This window comes from Natrix helvetica (assembly GCF_964273705.1).
Source record: "Natrix helvetica genome assembly, chromosome: 1".
Taxonomy (NCBI): Eukaryota; Metazoa; Chordata; class Lepidosauria; order Squamata; family Natricidae; genus Natrix; species Natrix helvetica.
The window spans coordinates 321,617,721-321,641,611 of NC_138548.1; the positions used below are offsets into that span (position 1 = coordinate 321,617,721).

Consider the following 23,891-nt stretch of genomic DNA (forward strand, 5'->3'; position numbering starts at 1 on the left):
TAGAAAACTTTGACAGTCTCATATTTGCTAAGGGCTCCAAGTTAGTGCTACCAGGTCTGAGTTGCAAAAATCTGATGACCGCTAGATGGCAGCAAAAGATTAGAGTTTTCTGAATCTCTCTCTCTCTCCATTTAGTGGTCATCTGGGTTTTTGCAGCCTCAATCTTAAATTTAATCTCAAACCTTGTTTCATTTAATAAGATCCCAATCGTGTGATGATGAGAACACCGTGATGACTGTAACTTCATGAACTGGTCATAGTCCCCTTCATTCAGCTCCATCATAATTTTAAATAGTAGCAGGTTATAACTTAAGTACTACCTAAATAAAATCAGCTTCTGTGAAGGGAGAGGTACATTACAATTACCTCATCCAAAAAGGTCAACAAGTTTTATGTCGTGCTTTTGGAAGGGAAAATTGTAAGTAAATTAGGTGCGATAAGCTTAGTAGGGCCTTAATGTACCTATTTTGCTTCTTCCTTTGCTAAATAAATAAATTTATACCATCATCTTGTGAATTTTTGTTACTAAATTTCTTAATAGGCCATGGAGGCCACAATAAAGGGGGATGAGGTCAGATCTATAGGCTTCCAAACCTTAGTTTAAAGAACTTCATGGTTTTGTAATCCAGACTTCCTACTAAACAGTTGAGAATAACATGCAACAAAACGCAACAGAAAAAAAAAACATTTAAAATAACAACAACAAAAAAACACCTTACACAATAGCATTAACTCCTCTGCAGTAGCGTTCCCACATACTTCGGAATCGTGGCTGTCCTCCTATATCCCAAATCTTTTTAAGAGGGAGAAAGAAAAAAAAAAGAATTATATCTGGATATTTTGCAACTAAAAAGAGCAGTATAGCTCACAATGTTCATTTCCAGGAAGAGCAACCAAACACCTCTTTTAATACTCATTGCAGTATAAGATGCTGCTTAAAGACTTACAAAGTTCTGAACAATCTAAAACAATGCAAAGTAACTTGTCCCTAAATACCGTATGCAGAACAACACAGCTCCTATTCACCCTGGAATGGATACTACAGACTGTACAGATTTCATCAGCATTGCCCTCTATCCCCAAAGAGTCCCATACAAAACAGCCCAGGGCCTCTGGTCGCCTTGTCACTCCTGAATTTCCCAAAAGGAACAGGGTCATCTCGAATAGGTCTAGTAGGCAGAAATTTATGGCTGCAATAACAACAAAAAAGTACAAATGTTTTGCCACTGTTATTAGGGTATTACAGTGTAGGCCACTGCTTAATCAAATTCATTTGTGGTCTTTTGCAACCATTGCTCTGGATGCCTTTAATTAGGTTCATCTCCCGCCAGATAAGAAGCTCGCAGAAGCTCGCAGAGACAATCTCATTTGGTGGTCTGGTTGTACTGTTTATACCAGAGTGTTCTGACCCAGCTCTCCAAACACGACAAACCCTCTGACGTTAACTCAAAGATTCCTTTATTTACAGCGTCAGCAGCAAAAAGTTTCTCTCTCGACGCAGGCTAACAAGACCGTCCAGCCAGAAGATGAATAGTTGTCTGCCACACCTATTCATCTCCGCCTCCTGCCTTTTATCCCCAGATAAAGGGTGGAGCTTCGCTAGCAGCGGTAGCTCTTCCTTCCCCAGGATTGGTCCAGGGTTCTCCACTCCTCTCCTCTTCTCTGCCTTCCGTGCATCCACTCATCAGGCACTGGACCCAGTTGTTTCTCCTCTTCTTCATCAGCCACCTCCAGACCTGGGGGCTGTTGACTTTCTGTCTGAGGGCTGACAGATGGCCCAGGTATCACCTCTGTCTCTCTCTCTCTGCCAGCTCCATTCCCTCTTCCCTCTCGGAGCTCTCAGGTTGCCTTGATGCTGACCTGACTCCCACCCTCCTCCTCCTCCTCTGATTCGGCTGTTGGAGGGGCTGGCGGCCAACAGGCCACAACAGAGACTGCCCAGGTCTCCTAGAATACAACTTGTGAACTTGAAACCCATCAATACAAGATGGTGGGTGCAATAGTTCTGAGGTCTGAAAGACTTCCCTCTAAATATTTCTTTTGAGCGGAGTCATATTTATAGGCTATTACCTGAGTGTGTTCCTCAACGATAGGACTACATACTACACATTCTCCCATGAGATTTTAGTAAAATGTTCTGTGTAATGTTTTCCCTCTATATTTGAACACAGCAGTTCAGGGAGCTATGTTAATCTTATTCAAAGATTAAGACTAATCACTCTTCCCATGATTTTCTCATTAGCAAAATATAATTAACTTGGATACATACCTTTATTGTGACGTTACCCTTGGTAACTTTCCGCATGTTGAAGCCCACTGTAGGAATCATGTCTTCACTGAACTGGCCTGACTGAAGACAAAAAAGGGATAGCTTTTAGTCAGATCTGTCAAGTAACTGAGTCATCGTTTCAGTCAGTTGCTTTCAGATACAAGGCTTATTGATGGATAGAGCACAGAACATTTGTAATACTAAGTCTTAGCATTATTTTTCTTCCCCTTCCATCTGAGGTTAATTTTTGCAATTAAGACAGTCAATGAGCACATATCGCATGTGAGTAAGGCCAGGAAAATTATAAAGTGGAAGGAAAAAGGATGGAAGGGAACAAGTGGCCAACATATTCAGAGTCATATGTAATGACTCAAAAATGCCTTCTTAGTTTAGAAAGATTGGATAGAAATTATTCAAGCTTCCCAGCATGCCCTATTAAATCTAGACGGCTACTCCATGAAATAGTTTTCTCCCAAAAAGTGTTAGGAAATAGCCCTGGCCAATTAGAATGTCTCATGTTGTTCTTTTTTTTTAAATGAGACACCAGCATAAAAAGTAACCTTCCCAACACCCTAAGGCGACACAATAGCACCTGGAAGAACCTGAAAAACTATGCACTTCGTGGGAAAGGATAAAGTCAGCGTCATGCAACATTATTCCAGTGCATAAAACCTGAAAGTTTACTTAAAGGATAAGTCCAAGCTTGAAACACTTGTGAAATATGATGAATGAATTTACGAAAATTGTGCATCTAATATTATACTGTAATGTAACATTTAAGTTATTTATAATTTTATTAAAGCATTTATTGATACTTATTTCAATAGGGTATATTCCAATATGGAACAAATATAAGAAAACACTTCAAAGTATATTTACGCATTCAATTTGTTTGTTATCCATCTTGCTCCAAGATGATTCTGGGCGGCTTATCATTTCAATAAATGCAAATGCATGTCTACATATCTCCCTTGAATTCATGAAGTACTTGCTCTAGGCCAGCACAATGGGAGTCTAGAACAACAATGTAAAGCTAGCCTCATGCTGCTCTCTCAGGATCTGCTGAGAAAAGAAGCAGGCAACACCACCATGCATCTTCTACGCAGTTTTTCCTCTACCTTGAAGGCACCGCTTGACATCATTGCTACTTCTTTTGCCAAGGTCTTCTGCCTAGCTTAGAACTCCAGAGGGGCTTGGAATGGATGTGGCTGGGCTTGAAAACAGTGAACTGTCACTCTACTGTGCAAAAAAGCAAAAGGGTAGGAACCTGCTATGCTGAAGGAGGCAACGTGTGTTTGTGTGTGTGTATCTTTGCGATACACTGTGAATGTTTGTATTGCTATTCCATAAGATGCCATGAGTCTTTGTTGGAATAAAAAATATGTGTGTGAGAGAGGGAGGGGGGGAGAGAGAAAGAGAGAGGGAGGGAGAGAAAGGGAGGGAGGGGGAGAGAGAGAGAGATTTTTATCCCAACAAAGAGTCATGGCATGTTATGGAATTCAGGGGTGGGTTCCGGCTTCTTCTATTGCCGGTTCGCTCAGGGATGCGCTTCGTAGATGCACCCACTTGATGCGAGCTACGTGCTCATGCGCAGTAGTAAAACAAAATTGGTTCTGTGCATGCTCAGAAGCAAAAAACAAGATAGAACCTGTTTGGGGGCGTGGCCAGCCGAGTTACTACCTACTCGGCCGAACCGGGCTGAACCGGTAGAAACCCGCCTCTGATGGAATGGCAATGCAAACATTCACATTTAAATAAATCAGAATCCAAGAATGAAAATAATCCATTCTTCAAAAAAGAAATACAAATCAAAACAACGAAGCCTGGTTATTCTAGTTACTCTGCTAAATCACATCTTCTGAAATATATTTTTAGAATTCCCAAAGATAAAAACAAGTTCTTATGCAGTGAACTTCTGGAAACCATTTACAAATATAGGATAGGCAAAAACACAAGTTGCCTGACTATATACAACAAATCTCATTATTCCACTATGGAAAATAATAATGAATCCTTTCCGTTCTTCACTCTACATTTTTGCTACCTCTTACTCTGAATCCTAGTTAAGTTTACAACACTTCCAAATAACAAACCAATTTAGCAGAACCTTCAGTCTGCAACAGGGTCCCCAAGTATCTGTTAAATGGACAATTATGACATTACATTGATTTATATCAGTTGCTTAATAACATCATTACCCAAATGATAAAACGTGCATCTTTTTCACTATAGCATCACCACATAAATGACTCAACCACATTCCCTTGTCAGCTGATCTTCAGAAATCTGGGCTTTTGGCTGCTGCTGCTAAACACAGTGTTAACCTGTATAAAGCCTTCCTTAATCACAGATGAGAGAGCCAACCTGGTGTCTATTACCGAGACCTCTCAGAAATGTGCCCAGCTGCGTTTTGGGTTTGATATCAGTTGAGACTCCATGCCAGGGTCAGGTTATCTTCCAAAGCTCTCTTAAGCTCTCTCTCTCTCTCTCTCTCTGCTGCTCCACAAATTACTGGATATGAGACTCTGTTTCTGAAGTTGGACTATAGGAATCTTTTGGGACTGTTGCTATTGTACCACAGCCTCTTGGCTGCATAGCAAAGTCCTTGCCTGAGCCTCTTGATTCTGTCTCAGGGTTGGTAGTGCAGTGCCCCAGGTTTATGGCCCTGGGGACTTCAGTCTGCTTTCCCTGGGGTTCTAAGGTAGCTTAGACGTTTGTGGTTACTGTGATGGGATCTAACCCTAGTATGGGAATATCCCAGATCATCCAGAGCCCAACCCGGGGCAGTGGCCGCTCCCCCCCCCCCCCGGTTTTCTCATCAGAATAGTAGCTATATGTTCTGAATTTGGGAGAATTGTGTCTCACCTATCAGATCTTGCCCTGGAATTGTGTCTCACAGTCAGATCTTGCCCTGGTAGTAATCTCTGCCATTGACCCCCTGCCAAAAGGAGATTGGACCTATCAGATTGGTCTATCCCCGGGACTGGTGAACCTGGATGGGCTCCAGAGCTGGCCTTATCCCCGATGGTTTGCCTGAACTTTGGTCATTGTGTGGAACAGGAGGGCAGCTGAGGCTTTGGATTAGATCACAGTCATGTTCAACCTCTCCTCTCTCATTCATCTGGTTGATCTCTATGGTTTGCAGAAATGATCTCTATGGTTTGATCTCTAAGCTTTTAGAGAGATGAAACAGGTCCCACTCTCAATTCCAGTTATGTGGGGTTCTACAGGATTCAGTAATATCTTCATGAAGCCTCTGGGTGAGATCATTCATCTCACCCAGAGTATGGTATCATCACTGGGTTGTTCAATATCCAGAGTCATTTGTCCATAAAATGGGTGGTTATATAAGTATGACTATATATTTAATTAAAGCTACTAAAAAAAAGCTGTGGTTTCAGTAAAAAATGCAAAAACCCTCCTGCTTAATCTGCCACCTCCATTAATGAATTTATGCAAACTCTGGATACACTTGAAACAAACAGCATAGTGAATATTCAAAGAGCTTGATCTGCATTTCTTATCCTAAATTCCTTCTAGGAGTTCAAAACAGAATACAGAAAATTATAGAGTTATGTCATGGCCAAGGATACATTGTTAATATTCTATTGTTTTGCTCAAAGCTGGAAAACAGCTATGCGATGCTCACTTATGGCAATACTGTTGGAAGCAAACAAAACTGGTTGTAACCATGTTGGGGATAACTGTTAAATTCGACTAGCTCATATTTCTGTTTGCACACTACCCATAGTGGTAAAAACGCACTCCTTGACACAACACAAGTAAGTAAAACAGCACTGGAAATCAAACTAATCCCATATTATAAATCTATTGTTTCTAGTGAAATATAAATCTGTCCAAAGCAAGCTTCGCTTTGTTCCCAAAGTCCAGTTTTTTCCTTAATGGCCCTGGCCTTTCCTTTTTGTCTGGATTGTGTTCACCTTGTATCTCTTATACAGTAAGGTGGCTTGGTGTAGTAGTTAAGGCACCCGGGTAGAAACCAGGAGTTCTAGTCCCTTAGGTACAAAGCAGGGCGTTGGTACTTACCTGATACGCCTCTTCTCATAGTGGAGGGAGGAGTATCCAGGATGGGTTGACCTTATCCTCCAGCTGATTGGACTGAGTCAGATAAGCTCTTGGGACACACTCCTGGCCCACCAGGCCCCGCCAGTTATCGGCAAACTCTATCCGACTCGTTATGCTGCGGTTCGCTGCTCAACCCGGTGGGGAGCTGCGGAGCGCTCCGGTGCATAGCAGAGCTTCCAGTGGCGAGGCTAGGATCCTGCACCGTGCTCATCTGCTGGTGTTCCAATCGCGCCCTGTGGCGCTTGGACGATCTGCAGCTCATGCTCCGGCACCTCTGGCTCCCATGCGGCAGGGCTTGCCTATGGAAGGCTTGCCCCCTCTGTTTCTTGCTTGCCCGGCCGAAATTCCTTTCCTGAATGATACTTGTCTCACTCAGATGCCTGGGAAGATTGCTGCCCCCAAGGGGGCTTTTGGAATTTTTTTTCTTTCCGCTCTGGGAGCTGTCCAGCTCACTGGCAGTCGTTGCGATGATTTCTCTTTCTTTCCTTTTCTTAAAACTTTTTCAATTTTCTTGGAGCTCCAGGATGGCAAACCGTCCAGTTGAGGACTGAGTCAATAGCTGGGCGGGGCCAGGTGGGCCAGGGGCGTGTCCCAAGAGCTTATCTGACTCAGTCCAATCAGCTGGAGGATAAAGTCAACCCATCCTGGATACTCCTCCCCCCTCACTATGGAGAACAACCTAGTGAATTTGGACCAGTCACTCTCTCTCAGCTCTAGGAAGCAGGCAATGGCAAACTACACCTGAGATATTGCCAAGAAAATTGCAGGAATCTGTCTAGGCACTTGTCAGGAGAAAGACTGACTCAAAGGCACTCACACTCTCTCTCATGAAGCCTAATGTCAAGATCAGGCAATGACTCAAAGGTACTGATTTTTCCCCTTGAAATTAGAATTAAAAGGAACAATAAAGCCAAGTACTTATGGCATCAGGTTCAAACTCTGCATGATCTTCCCCAGTAAGTTTGTGAAGAAAAGGATAGAAGAGAGAGAAGAACACTGACAGCTATCATAGGCCAATGCTTAGATGTTAAGTAGTCCCAAAACAGGGACACGGTGGCTCAGTGGCTAGGTCACTGAACTTGTCGATCAGAAAGGTCAGGAGTTCGAATCCCTAGTGCCGCGTAACGGAGTGAGCCCCCATTACTTGTCCCAGCTTCTACCAACCTAGCAGTTCGAAAGCATGTAAAAATGCAAGTAGAAAAATAGGAACCACTTTTGGTGGGTAGATAACAGTGTTCCGTGCGCCTTTGGTGTTTAGTCATGCTGGCCACATGACCATGGAGACGTCTTCGGACAGCACTGACTCTTCAACTTTGAAACTGAGATGAGCACCGCCCCCTAGAGTCGAGAACAACTATAGCACATATGTGCAAGGGACCTTAGCCCCCAAACATTCTGGTTATGACAAAAAATGACTGCAAACACTACAAAACACTACAAGACCAAATCCAACCAGACAATATCCCATTTCATATTACTGAAAACCACTGAGCGATACAGGAGAACTAGTAAAGCTACAGTTCCTACATTTAGATTTAAATACAGGGCACCCACCAAAGTAACTCAAGCAAACTCAGTATCTCACCCAGATCAAACCTCAATTGGAATGTGTCCAGAAAATCAGTGTTATCCAGCTGCTTATTGAGCTGTGGTGCTACCACTTTCTTAACCAAGTTCTCCAAGGGTCAAATATTAAATAGTTATTCTGGGTCAAGAGAAGGCTTAATACAGAAGCCTGTATGCTAGTAAAAGTGCATCTTCTTTTTTTCCATTTATTAGTTTTACCACCATTATAAACTTCACAAGGTAAGATGTCTACACATAATGTCCAAAATATTATAATTTGCGACTGTTTATTTGTGCCCTGAGTGAGATCTCTGAATAGATTTGTTCTGTGATCAATTATTTGGTCTGGGGTTGGGTTCATTATTCTTGGGTTTTTTGGGTTGGTTTTTTTTTTTTTTTTTTGCAATCTATGGTATACTCATGAATTTTTTCCAACTCAAAAGTTCAAAATGTGTCAATATTCTTTCTATCCTGTTTCTTGAAGTCTAATTTTTGTGTCACAAGGAAAAATATTGCCTGCATGATTCTGATCTTTGTAGGTGTAAACGCATCATATCTGAATATCTTTTCCAAGGCCTTCATTGCTACTCTACCAAGTGCAAATCTATTGTGTTATTTCTTGATTGTTGGTTCCTTCACTATTGATAGCTTCTGCCTTTTAGGACTGATGATCTACTATTTCAATATCATTGTTTGTTCTAGAGTTGGTTGCTGTATATGTTGTCATTAATTTGGTTTATAGTTAATCTTAGACTTAGGGCATTTTTTTTCCACCGTGTTCCTAAACTTTCATTACTAGAGCTTGCAGATCATTTGCATTCTCAGCTTCCAAGGCAATAACATTAGCATAGTGCAAGTTATTTTAATATTAAAACCCCATTTACCCTCTCCCAATCCAGTTTCCCTCAATATATATTGAGCAAAGCATATAGATTAAATAAATAAGGGAAGAGGATATAGCCTTAATCTTGAGTCAGCCTGTTTCCTTTTAACTCTGACTTCTTGACCCATGAACTGATTTCAGATGGGGAAAATAAGATGTTTTATGATTGCTACTTTCCTAAGCACGTTCCACAATTTGATGTGCTTTTAAATATGCCAAATACTTGATATATAAAAAGTGAAGCATTCAATTTTTTTCTGCCAGATTTTAAAAGTGATAGCTGCCACTGATAAATACATATAGGTGATTGCATTTTAATATATTGGCATGCATATCAAAATGTGGATACACTACAAATTGGCAAAATTAGGGAGAATTATACATCCTCACAATCTTGGCCTCATACATCATAAAGGGATTCTGGAATGTTTGAGTAATCAAATTTTAAAACAGCAATGCCTGTAACGTATGGAAATGCTTACAAAAACTGCCATGAGGCATTACTGCTCTTGTTCTAGATAGTCTCCATGTCCTGATTTAATTAGTTCAGTAGCTGCAAATGACATATAATGATGCATAAGAGGCCCGTACGCCCCTAAAAAATAGGTTAGTATAATCTCTCTTGCTGACAGGTCAGCTATCACTACAGCAATGCATACATAAGATTTTAAATTAAGCAACCACAAAAACAAAGTACAGCTGCCAATGCATGTGCTGTTCATGGCACTGATGAGTCATGTCATTTGACCAAGAGACTAAGACTAAGCACACCAAAATTGGTGTTCAGCAGTCTTGGAAGTTTCGCCACATAAACATCATGTACTTCATAAAAGCCTGCATGTATCAGTCCTTTTCAGTATCTTAAATTAGCTAAGACTTTTTGACTGCAAGTTATCTGACTGTGCCCTACAGTACTTAAAAGCCTTTTTGTTTCTTTCTTCACACCCTTGAGTTACAAGTAACATAAAGTAAAACTCTATAAAAAGGGAATATGTTCTATTTCTTCCTACTTATATTTATATGAATCATTCTAAGACCAGACAACAACTTTACAATAACTGAGAGAATACACTTAAGGACATATTCATCACAAAGGAGGCAGCTGCTGAGTTGTGAAAACATTCACCCTGAAATGTTTTTATTTAAACGATGATGGCACAATGTACAATTGTATCTGTAGAAGGGAAGAATCATATCTGAAACATTTTGGCCGTGACTTTTTCAAACTCACATCTATAATCACAAAGACTAAAAAATATTTTACTAAAACATGATCCCTCTAATTCTGATTCATACATAAGGAACAACAAGAGTGTATCAACAAGTTTTTAAAACAAAACCAGGACAGCGAAAGTTCTGCTTCACTATTGCTCTTTGGTAATGAGTATTCAAGTAATATTGTCTGTGTTTCAGGAAAGGGCATATAACCATCGAAATTAGTCATCACTACTAATCCAATTATCTGTTAATAAACTGCTAAACATATCATGTGTTGCATGTTACCCATATTTCTTCAGTAAAATATGTTTATTAAAATCATATTGGTTTAAAATTAAGCAGCAGAGGTGTTTTTCATTTACTGGCCAACAAATCAAAGATTGAACAAATGAATGATTAGATTATTAGAATATTCCCAAGCCTGTTACAAATCAGTAAATCATTAAAACTCAGCAGTGGTTTTGAGGATTTCACTTACAAGTTATATATAACACTTTCAACTCTTCCAATACCTATCTTGCAAGGCCCAAAGCCCAGGCTAGGAAGACTATTTTAAGAGTCTTTAGGAGTTGTTTAAATAATAAAAGCTGAAAAGTTAGAAATTTAACCGGTTGTTGGGAATAAAGTATTATTCTGAATAGGTCAGGAAGCAGAAATATCAATAAAGAGACATCAAATATATGTTTATTTTTATCCATTGGAGCAAATGACACTGCAATTTATGATGCTTCTTTTTACACGAAGTGGATTAATTAGCCACAGCTCACCTATTTCAATTCTGATCTGCCTTGGGGCATCTCATTTTCTTGGTGAAGATCCCCACACACATTTGATATGATGATTATTTTTTATCTAATTTGTTTCTAATTTTAATGTTGCCACTTTTAATGCTTAGAGCTTTTAATGCTCTAATTGTTTATATTATTATTTATAAAGTTATAAGCCATCCAGAGCTGCTTGACAGTGTGATGGGCAGTGTATAAATGTAAAAATTAAAGAAAAAATATAGACAATACATGTAAATATAATGACATGATTTGTTCAGTGTCTTATACTGAGCTCTTCAATAATATTCCCAAACTATGTCATTTAATTCAGTTGTTTTAATCAAGGAACAAATACTATTATTTTGATTACCAGTTTTAACAAAGTCTACCCTTGTATAGGTGAAACTCGAAAAATTAGAATATTGTGCCAAAGTTCATTTATTTCAGTAATGCAACTTAAAAGGTGAAACTAATATATGAGATAGACTCATTACATGCAAAGCAAGATAGTTCAAGCCGTGATTTGTCATAATTGTGATGATTATGGCTTACAGCTCATGAAAACCCCAAATCCACAATCTCAGAAAATTAGAATATTGTGAAAAGGTGCAATATTCTAGGCCAGCGATGGCAACCTTTTTTGGCTAGCGTGCCATAAGTGAGGGGAGCGCAGGGGGGGTCATGTGCGGGCGTGCTGCACCCATAATGCAAAGCGCGACCCCCCAGTGTGCATGCGCACACTACAGGCGCGACCCCCCATTTTTTGCATGCTTTTTTCGCCCCACCCCCACCCCCCCGGAAGCCCTCTGCAGGCTTCAGGGACCTTCAGGTCACTTCCGGTTTGCTCGGAGGGTTGTTTTGAACGCTCCGAAGGCTTCAGGGACCTTCTGGAGGCTTCCCTGAAGCCTCTGGAGCAGTCAAAACAAACCTCCGAGTAAACCGGAAGTCCGTTCCCGAACTTCCGGTTTGCCCATAGGGCTGGTTTTTTGCGCTCCGGAGGCTTCAGGGAAGCTCATGAAGCCTCTGGAGGGCCTCCAGGGGGGGCTCTTTTCACCCTCCCCAGGCTCCTATAAAGCCTCGGGAGCCTGGGGAGGGCGAAAAATGGCTTTAAAAAAGGGTGAACTCAGCTGGCCAGCACGCACATGCCCTCCATAAGGAGGGAAAGCCTCAAAAGGTAATTGCAAAAGAAGTTGGATGTTCCCAAAGTGCTGTATCAAAGCACATTAATAGAAAATTATGTGGAAGGGAAAAAGGTGGAAGAAAAAGGTGCACAAGCAGCAGGGATGACCGCAGCCTAGAGAGGATTGTCAGGAAAAGGCCATTCAAAAGTGTTGGAGACTTTCACAAGGAGTGGACTGAGGCTGGAGTCAGTGTATCAAGAACCACCACACACAGACGGATCCTGGACATGGGCTTCAAATGTTATATTCCTCTTGTCAAACTGCTCCTGAACAACAACATCAGAAGCGTTTTACCTGGGCTAAAGAAAAACAGACCTGGTCTGTTGCTCAGTGGTCCAAAGTCTTCTTTTCTGATGAGAGCAACTTTTGCATCTCATTTGGAAACTAAAAACCCAGAGTATGGAGGAAGAATAGAGAGGCACACACTGCAAGATACTTGAAGTCCAGTGTGAAGTTTCCACAGTCTGTGTTGATTTGGGGAGCCATGTCATCTGCTAGTGTTGGTCCACTGTGCTTCATTAAGTCCAGGGTCAACGCAGCCATCTACCAGGAGATTTTGGAGCACTTCATGCTTCCTCCCGCAGACGAGCTTTATCGGGATGCTGACTTCATTTTCCAGCAGGACTTGGCACCTGCCCACACTGCCAAAAGCACCAAAACCTGGTTCAATGACCATGGGATTACTGTGCTTGATTGGCCAGCAAACTCGCCTGACCTGACCCCCATAGAGAATCTATGGGGCATTGCCAAGAGAAAGATGAGAGACATGAGACTGAACAATGCAGAAGAGCTGAAGGCTGCTATTGAAGCATCCTGGTCTTCCATAACACCTCAGCAGTGCCACAGGCTGATAGCTTCCATGCCACGCCGCATTGAGGCAGTAATTGCTGCAAAAGGGGCCCAAACCAAGTACTGAGTTACATATGCATGTTTATACTTTTCAGAGATCCGATATTGTTCTATGTACAATCCTTATTTTATTGATTGCATGTAATATTCTAATTTTCTGAGATTGTGGATTTGGGGTTTTCATGAGCTGTAAGCCATAATCATCACAATTATGACAAATCACGGCTTGAACTATCTTGCTTTGCATGTAATGAGTCTATCTCATATATTAGTTTCACCTTATAAGTTGCATTACTGAAATAAATGAACTTTTGCACGATATTCTAATTTTTCGAGTTTCACCTGTAAATCAGAAGTGCTACTCAGCCCATACTACAGTTTACCACATACAAATGGAATACAGTAAACCACTGGAACACAAAAAGAAGTAGATTATTTGGACTCCTGACGGGCTCAGACACAGGGCAAATATTGAATTGATCTTATAGATAACTTATGGCAGGATTTGAATATGAGTAGCATAAAATTAGGGGCAGAGAATCAGGATCATACATTAAGCTGCAGTTCAGAAGATTTATTGCTCAAGCTATACACAAGAATCTAGTTAACTAAAGTTCAATACTAAATTGGCGCCAAATAATTCAAGAGGTGCTGGACTTAAACCATTTGTGGGAACAAAATGATACCAAGCTAATGATGCACTTAACTCCGCCTCAGCTCTGCCTGCTCTTCTCCTACCCATAACCCTTAAAAGCTAGATCTCTCAGTGGCCTTTAATACCATCAACTACAATATCTCCCTGTGTTGTCTGAGAAGGAAACAATTTTGCTCCATTAGTTCCCAAGTGGCTGATTTCAGAAGTTTATGGAAAATAGGTTCAGCATTCAGGTATCTCTACACAGGGTGTTCCAGAGTTTGATTCTTTCTTGACCCCAGTTGCTTAAGATCTCCCCAAACACAGGACAGTAAGCTTATTGTATCCATAATGCAATGTGTCCCTTATTGCAGAATATATAATAAAAGTTAAAATCATGAAGCATGTAGAATAGCAACCTTGTTGAAGAGAGTTAGCATGACTTCTACAGTGGTAAGTTCTGTCTCATTAAACCACTTAAGTTCTTTGAAAGTGTCAAAAATATTCAGATAGAGGTAATCCTATTGATATCTGAATTTCAAAAAGCTTTTGACAGTGTTTCTCTAGAAAGACTTGAGAAGTTGGAATAATCATGGGATTACAGAAGTGGTCTTCCAATAGACTGGTAACTTGTTGAGCAATGAAAAACAAAAAAAAGAGTAAATAATCATTTACACAATGGAAGTAAGAAGTAAGATCTTCTTTCTACTTCTATCCAATAAATTAGGAGAAGTTTTCAGATGAAAAGAATTATTTAATATGATGATATGGGAATTTTTAAGATCACTTGTTTTTTGCTTCCAATACATACATAGCAGTGATGGCTAACCCTTTTCTCCTCGTGTGCTGAAATTGCGTGCCTACACCCATAATGCAATGCACCCCGCCCCCCTGCACATATGTGCATGATCCCCGTGCTCCCTTGTGCATGTTTGTGACCCCCTATGGCCTGTTTTGGGCCCAGCAGGCCTCCCTGAAGCCTCCTGGGACCAAAAATAGGATGTGGGGGCGCACTGCCCTCTGTGCCCCCCCCCCCGCACATGTGTGCATGCCTTCCACATGTGCAGCAGAAACCCAAAAATCAGCTGGCTGGTTGGAGGCACATCCGCATGTGCGGTGGAACTGAGATGGGTGACGGCTCGCACGTCCTCAGAGTGTGTTCCACATGCCATCTGTGGCACATATGCCATAGGTTTGTCATCACAGTTATATAGCATTGTTGAGGCTCTCTTCTATCAAGATATCTGGCAGGATAGGACACAGAAACATTCTTCACAGGAGGTAAGAATAGTCTCTTCCTTTAGCACCTCTGGAAATTTATTAAAACTATCTGTAGTCCTCACTTAACAATGGTGAGATTGAAATATCCATCACTAAGCATAAAGTGCAGTGTCACATAACCATGCTGCTTAGTGATGGCAGTTCTGACACTTCCAGCAGTCCTTAAATACTATCACCATAGTTAAACAAATCACCATTTGACATTAAACAAGGATCTCATTGTGACTCTGAGTTCCAACTTCCTGCTATCTTCCCCATTGACTTTATCTGTGGCAGCGGTCAGGGAAATCAGAACCATGTGACCATAAAAAACTGCAATTCTTGGAAATGTCTACTAGTTGCTGAAGGCCCAGATCACAACTGCATAACTGCAGGGGTTCTGTAACAGCCAGAACTTCAAGGACCAATAAGCACTATTGTATAGTCAAACAATTGACTATACGACAGAATGAAAGATCCTTAACTGAGGACCACCTGTATTTGAACTCAACAGCCTTCAAGGAATAATACTGTTGTCTTAGTGAGATCAGGCATGATCTATTGTTGTTTATTACTACTACCTCATTGTTATTTATTATGTGTAAGTAGTTGGTTCGTCACTTAGAATCAATAGCAACTGAAGCAACAAAAACTAAGCATTGTTTGCATATACTTTTTATTGGGATGTCTTCTTTGCTTTCAATTGTGATTTTATGTTTTATGACTATCAGATTGTAAATTAATTGCCATTAAATATTCAGACTAGGTGAAAAACAGGTAATAAGACTTGTAGCATGTATTACAAGGAACTGCCTTTGAAGAAATATGGGTGCTTACAGTGCTCGTTTGAATGAAAATGAAGTGCTCATTCACTAAATGAACATGACATGTTTAACAGTATAACTGCTGTCTAACTGCTGTCTACTGTGTACAGTCCAATCCAAAGTGCTGCTTTAAAACACTACATGGCTTGGTATCCAGGCACCTAAAAAAACCAACTATCCCACCCAGATTCACCTTGCCATGTGCAATCTTTAAATATCAACCATGCTGAATATCAGAAGCCATGATATTTCTTGTGGTACTCTATGGAAGCAAAAGTTCATCTTTAACAAACAGGATAGGAAGAATATTGAAGCCTTTGAACACTGAAGTTGGAGAAGACTCCTGATTATACTGTGGACAGCCAAGAAAACTGATAGATGAGTGATGGCTAAATATTGGGGACGAAACTGGCAAATTCAAAGAGATGAGTGGTGAGTGGTATATTGAAATATGATGGCAACAAATGATAAATTAATAACAGAAATTAAACTTTAAAAAGGGATGATTAAAGTAAATAATTATAATGAAATATGGGGGGATTTTATAAAATCAGTGTTGGTGGAAGGCAAAGAGAATAAACCTACTCAAAGATATATGTTGTTTTGGAGAGTATTTGGGCACAATTGGAATATATTGTATATCTAAGAAGTATAAGGGGGGGGGGAAGGTCTCCGGGGGGTGGGTGCACTGTGATATGTGGGTTTCTTCTTTTTTCTTTTGTCTTTCTTTGTTTGTGTTCAGTTATATATTTACTGTCTGTATTATTTGTGTTTAAATTTTTAAAAAAAATATTTAAAAAAAAAAGAAAACTAATAGATGCATTAGGTGAACATCCAACTCTCTGGAAAAGGCTCTAATGCTGGAAAAGGTAAAAAGATAGATGAGAAGGTGATGACCAGCAACCAAATGGTTGGATTGAATTACAATGGCGTTCAATGCACATTGAGAGACCTGAAAGAGCAAGGTAAGGATTGACATGGAGAAAATGTATGTGGTTGCTAGGAGTCTAAAACGACTTGGCTCATATTCAATAATCAATCAACGCTAAAAGTTTCCATTCCCTGGAGATAAGGACAGTGAAACCTTGACACACCTTCCCAGTGGCTTTCCTTTCCTGCCTCCTAATTACTGCATCACCCAAGATATGGAATGTCTCCACCTTCTAGACTCCAAAATGACATTTGACAGAATGAATAGATGCACTGATGGCAATGGGCTGACTTAATTAAGGTAGATCAATAATGGTTTTGAACACTGCATTCTGTTTTGCAAGCCACCCAAATCCTTTAGGAAGTGAATGCTCTATATCTGTGATGGCGAACCTATGGCACGTGTGCCACAGGTGGCACGCAGAGCTCTCTCTGCAGTAACGCGACCAATCACCCCAGCTCAGCTCCGCTGTGCATGTGCACATGCTTCCTGCTGGCCAGCTGATTTTCGGGTATCTGCCGTGCATGCACGGGGGAGGGGCGCATGAGTGGGAGTGGGAGTAGGGGGTTGTGCACGCATGCATGGGGGCGGGGAGGGAGTGCAGAGGGGTGCGGCCTGTTTTTGCTCCCAGAAGGCTACTAGGTCCAAAATGGGGTGGGGGGAACGTGCACATGCGCAGGCAGAATTGCAGGGGGACATTCACACATGCACAGAGGGGTGGTGTGTGTGTGTTGTATGCGCATTGCATTATGGGTGCAGGTGCGCGGGGGCGCTTTCAGCAAACGATGACAAAAAGGTTAGCCATCACTGCTGTATATAACTGTATAAATAAACTGGCATCATTCTTACTATGAAAGTAGTATATATGACCAAAAACAGAAACATTAATTTTTAGGCCTAGAGAAACTTTTTTCACTCGGTTGCATAAGGAAACTCAGCATTTCTGTTTAGATAAATCAGAAACCTTTTCCCTCAACAACCCTCCCCCTATGGCCAATATGTTACACAAATCAACATAGTGATATCTGGATTCAATTGTTTTAATGGGAGGGGTTGCCACTGCGTTAACTGATTGCCTTATTTGCAAGCATACTTCAACTGAAATGCAGCTGTAATTTCCTTTTCACTTGTGATATACTTGTATATATTCCTACAAAAAGCCATTTCATTATTTTTTTCGCATTCCTTTTCCTATTTAGAGCTGCAACTTGTTTGTGCTTTGCATAGGCTTTTTAATAAAGATCACAAGAAAGGTTTAGCAAAGGTCACTGCTAAACCTTCATATATCAAAATCAGCCATGGAGAGTATGTCCACCAGCTTTAGCCCCAGTAACCATAAATTAGCAAAACAACATCTGTGACCATGTTGGCAACCACTAATCACCACAAATGTTATCCCATAAAATTAGAAGAACAGATACAACTCTGCAACCTTTGCTTTAATACACTAAGTGGTGTGGCATGCTTTGCTTCATAACAGATGATTTCAGCTTTATTAAATATTCTGAATTTAGATGGGCTGGGTATTCTTTTGTAGTAAATCTGGTTTTGTAACATCGTATTTCGTGAGTAATACTACTATTACATCCGTTTGGAAAATAAGTCATGATCCAGTTTGACGGATGACTGCATAAGAAACTAACATTGTACATAAGGCTTACTTTGCAGTCAAAAGCCATGCAGTACAGGGAATCCTCAACTTATGACCCCAATGGAGTCTGAAGTTTCCTTTGTTAAGCAAGACAGTTAAGAAAATTTTGACCCATCTTACGACAGCTGTTAAGCAAATCACTATAGTCGTTAAGTTAGTAACATGGTTGTTTAGTGAATCTGGCTTCACATTGATTTTGCTTGTCAGAAGATCACAAAAGGTGATCACATGACCCGGGGACACTGCAACCATCATAAATACATGCCAATTTCCAAGTGCTTGAAATTTGATCATGTAACCGCAGGGATGCTGTAATGGTGTGAGAAACGATCATAAGCCATTTTCTTTTCAGTGCCGTTGCAACATCAAACTGTCACTAAACAAATGGTTGTAAGTCTAGGACTACCTGCATTACCATTAAGACAAGTGAAATTGTTCCAGATGTCCTTGCAATTCTTGCATTGCTAAAACTTGCAATACAAGAATTATGATGGAGTAGTAAGATAAAACATTAAATATGTGTCAACTCCAAATGAAGAAAGGATTCTTACTATCTTTTAACATTTAATAAATATTAAAAAGGTACAAGAACACCAATACAAAAAGGTACATGTACATAAATGCAAATATACCTTTTCTAATGCCGTATACAATTTATAATACTATCCTATACTTTACAACCCAAAAGAAAAGGTATATTTCATTCCCAAATGGGAAAAAAATGAAAGCTTTAGCTAGACGTCTGACCACCATGTTCACTTTAGTTCTTAAACAAAACTTGCAATACAAGAATATGATGGAGTAATAAGATAAAACATTAAATGTGTGTCAACTCCAAACTAAGAAAGGATTCTTACTATCTTTTAACATTTGATACATATTAAAAAGGTACAAGAAAACCAATACAATATAAGCCACAGAGACCTGAGCCTATATTTTGGCAAATTATGAATTAAATTTTTAATTTAAATCTGCTATTGGAGAGATATTGTTCTTATCAATGGAAGACCAACACAATAGTAAAGCAGGTTTGTAATACCATTCTAAAGCAATGTACCACATTGTGACATTTACCACATGGCAATAAGGTACGGTCCAAAGAACAACAAAGCCATTGCGCTGTAGCCAAATTGAGTTATAAATGCATAACTCACTTGTTAACCCAGTTATGTTGGTTATCCTCAAAGTGTTTCAAAATATTGGCCATGACCTAAATAAACTAATTGTTATTTGGGATGAGCCTAGCTGGAAGAGAACATTATATCAATTTTAAAATAAGTTAATCATTAAAGTTAAACATTGGACTTGTACTGTAAAGATACATTTTAATAGATTTGTACTCAACTGAGAAATAAGAAACAATAAGCTAATAGGGCTATGTAACTGGGGTTTTAAAAATCAGTATACCATTACATGACAGCCAAGAGTGAGGGCTTTCTGTAGTTATCTTGTGGTTATCCGTACTTTTTATGCTCAGATTTGGTAGTCCTACAACTACACAAATTGAATTAACAAATAACGGTCCAACTTATTATAAAGAATTCTATTTCTGCTTTAAGAATTCAAATTTGATTTTCTTATATGCAAAACCCTCCCTTCTTTCCACATAGAATTCTGTATGTCATTCCATTTTAGGCTAGTAAACCAATTTTTATTGAATTAAGATGAAAAGTTCTTTTTCATAAAATAAAAAATTATGTTAGCAACAGCAACTCAGTTGATGCAGTTTCTTTCTAATAATTTGATTCATCAATAAAAACAAAATCTTATTTCATCTATACAAACACAGTCATATATGCCAAGTTAAAGATAGCTGACAATTCATCTGAAAGGTTACAAGAGGTTACAAGAGGGCATGTTTACTTTGAAGATTATTTTGAAAGGAAGCTAACACAGACAGCCTTCTCCTCTCAAAAAATAATTGGAGTAAGAAGCTAGCATAAATCATTGCTGATATGTATTTTGGCTTCACCATTATAATTCAATAACTACCTCACTTAAACATATTTGCTTTGTAATCTTCAAAAAAGTAATACAATTGTCAAAGAACAAGATATTCAGGATCATGTTTTATTAGTTTAATTTGGTTAGATATTAACTTAAGCATTCTGCTACAGCTTTTGGTAAAGGTCTCTATACTAAAACAATATCAAAGCAAAACATTGTCATAGTAATACATTTAGCACTTGAGTGCTGATCATAGAAATATATTCCACTAATATTTGCCTAATTTTCCTGTTATTTTCTTTTGCCTAGGCAAGCGGTCTGATTTTGGCCTTACGTAGTTTACTTCTCCTCTTTTATCAACCATAGAAGTCATCAATATATTTTAAATTTAAAGAAGAAATCCCTATTCAGAATCAATTTCAGGACATATTTCATTTGTGGTTGCACACTCCCTCTTTTGAATTTTTAGCAATGTCTATGCACAAAGCAGAATTTCTAAACATAGTCCCAAATACCACAACTCATCACCTCAAAAAAAAAAAAAAGATTATATAGGAATAGGAGGGAGAGAATTTGTCTATTTTCCTCATCAATTAGTTAAGGAACCTGCAATGATTTTCCCTCTTTAAAAGTAAATTATTTCAGGAAAAATGTTGGATTAGTTAAACTTTAAATCCCAACTCTAACCTATACCCATCCAAATAAAATACAGGACCTGAAATAAAAGGGTGAATCAACTAGGAGTAGGATTTTCAAGCACCTACTCAACAACCTATAGATAAGACCTATATTCTTCCTCAAAATAGTGTTTTGCTGCCAAAGAACCCATTTAGAACCTTTCGAACAACGAACAAGAATGTATCTTAGGATCCTATCTTACCTAGTCTATGCTAAAGCTTTTCTGTATGTATCAACCAAATTAAAAAGAACACGTCAACCTGCTCATCTCCTAAATAGAGCATGAATAACAAATGAAGGCAAATATATATGTCCCAGGATAATGGCTATGGAGATTCTCAGGCATCCAGGTCATGTTTGTCCCAAAGATGCTTTTTCAAAAGGCAACTGAACTTTCTGGTTTTTATTTGAAGAAGTTTCACTTCTTGTCCAAGAAGCTTCTTCAGCTCTGTCTAACTGCATGGTGGGGAATGGAAAGATTTATATTCCTTGCAGACAGCTGGACATTTGCATTCTTTTAGTGAGTCATTAAGGTCACCTGGAGGTTTATGTTTCATCAGGGTCACCTGAGTGGTACAAATGGGTATGGAGCCTTGGAACTGCTGAGTGGACTGTGCTGTAGATTGGAGATAGATGATGGTATAGTCCTCCTCCTCTGTTGAGAGAGAGCTATTTAATTTTGACATAGATGGCCTCTTTTAATACAATAATACAATAGTAGAGTTGGAAGGGACCTTGGGGGTCTTCTAGTCCAACCCCATGCCTAGGCAAGAAACCCTATACCGTTTCAGACAAATGGCTATCCAACTTCTTCTTAAAGACTTCCAGTGTTGGGGCATTCACAACTTTCTTCTGGAGGCAAGCTGTTCCACTGATTAATTGTTCTGTCAGGAAATTTCTCCTCAGTTCTAAGTTGCTTCTCTCCTTGATTAGTTTCCACCCATTGCTTCTTGTTCTACCCTCAGTTTTACCCCTTTTTCTTGTTTTACCCCTCTTCTTTACCCCCTTCTTGTTTTACCTCTCTTTCAAATCAGATATGGACTTTGTTGTCTTCAAAACAGTGGCCTTTGTCTTTTAAATGCAGATGGACTGCTGAATCTAGTCCTGATGGATTTGTACTCCTATGTTGTGCCATGTGTTTATGATCCCAGAATAATGTTACAGAATCCAGTTTGGGTCAATCACTGGGACTAGAGGTTTTGTCTTCCGAGTTTTCAGACTCATACTGGAGCCCATCTTCAGGGAACCTCTTTCTAGCAGGAGAAGTTCCAGTGACTGATCCAGATTGGATCCTAGAACATTAATCCACCAAAAAAACAGAGGACTGCTTCATTTAAATACCCCCTTAAGAAGGCACCTGAAAATCTTGTTAGAATTAGGGTTGTACCCATCATACGTTTTAAAATACAATATTTATATCAATGGATTTTAAGATTAAAATGGCTTCAATTGCCTGCTTCAATCTCAGATAATATACTTACACATTTTGCTAGTAAGAGTGATAACTCATTTAAATATATTTACAAATGCACTCTTGCCTAATGTTCAGGGCAAGATTACATGGTATTCTCTACAAAGCATAGTTTCTTCTTTTAGGCACATTATTGATAAAAATGTAATAAAAGCCAAGCAGGATCCATTTCTAAGTTACATAAACAAAAAGAGAAAATATTTACATACAAAATTTATTATATTGAGGGGAGCTGTACTTAGCATGTGATGAAGCTGTAGTGTTATACCGCAAGCTATAAAACTATAACTGTAAATTACAACATTACAACTACCTTAAATATACCAAAATGATATTTCTAGAGCAACAGTGAACAATACTGTTACCAGGAACACCCAACTTGGCTACACATATCTTGTTTCTTCTGTCAAACTAACACATTTTTAAAAAACACCAACAAAGACTTTTGAGTTAATTTCAGCATGCATAATCAAGTCAGCAGCCAAATTAAAGAGGCATGTTCTAAACTGTACCATTGCAAAAGCATTTCTTAATCTATCCCAACCAGTTTCCATCAGCACTTTGACTCCACCCTCCTATTGTTGCTGCTTTAAGTAAAAGGCCATTTTATTCTATCATATGACTATCTTAGATGTTACTCACTAACTCTTATCTTTCTAGATCCCCTCAGTCTTTATTAAGTATGCCATAAATTCAGCACAGCTTATTCCAGTACCAAAGCAACAGATAAAAAGCACTGTTCTAAGAAGCTGAATGGATAACCGCCTATTAAACTATAACATATTTTCCCCACTGTAATTTTTGCTACAAAGTAGCGGATAAAGATTCATATTCCCAAATCCAAAGCATACCAAAAGATTTCTATTTGCACCAAAGATGGCAACTTACAAAACTTTTTTGAGAGTTATCTCACTGAACTGAGAATTACTTCTAAATATAGATCCTTAAGTTCACAGAGCTCATTGTTTTGATACTGTCTGAGAAGAAAATTAGCATCGAGGTAAAATGAAGACTAAGACAAAGAAAAGTATCTGTTATACTACAGAATACCTTGCCTGTGAGGTGCAAGAAGATTGCTAGTTCCACAAGAGGTAGCCTCAATTCTCATTTAGGAAAGCAAGACTACAGGCAGTGGTTAAAACGTACAATAAATTTTGAATGTTTGTAACCAACTTTTGGTATATGAATGAGCCATCTATATGTTTTCTGGAAAATATCTGACATACAAGGAGTTCCAGGACAATCCTGAGTTTTCCGACTCATCCCACAATATTCAGTCCTACATAACGAGGCCAATCTCTACACATATAAGTGCATTTTCTACATATAAGTGATCTTGCATTACATCTAAACCTTGTGTCCCATTTTTTCAAAAGAGGGACAGGGCAGGCAAATCCCAAAGCAAGGCAGAACGCCATAAAGCCAAACACCTTTTTGTCTCCGCCACCCTGGGAATCTCTACCCTCCACTATTAGATGATTCCTTTGGGGGAGGGGGGAATGCCACACCCACAAAAGATTCAGAATGACAACAGTCCCAAGGACCGGAGGGTTAATCCAGAGCAAGCAGCTCCTGACCTTGCTCATCCCAAAGGAGTGCTTACTACACAGGAAGCTCCGGTCCAGCCAGGTGAAGATACCAATCTGGTCTTCTCCAAAGCGTTGAGTAAGAACAAT

The 23,891-nt window shown here is 39.4% G+C and overlaps 1 protein-coding gene across 2 annotated transcripts in view; it reads right to left on the bottom strand.

The window, feature by feature from the left end:
- The window catches only part of ARL8B (ARF like GTPase 8B), a 34,844-nt gene that overhangs the window by 8,146 nt on the left and 2,807 nt on the right, over positions 1-23,891 (bottom strand). For both annotated transcript variants that reach the window (XM_081969615.1, XM_081969614.1), the window contains exons 2-3: positions 2,270-2,350; positions 720-793 (exon numbers count right to left, since the gene is read on the bottom strand). In XM_081969615.1, coding sequence (XP_081825741.1) covers positions 720-793; positions 2,270-2,350 — 155 coding nt within the window. The remainder of the gene's footprint in view (positions 1-719; positions 794-2,269; positions 2,351-23,891) is intronic.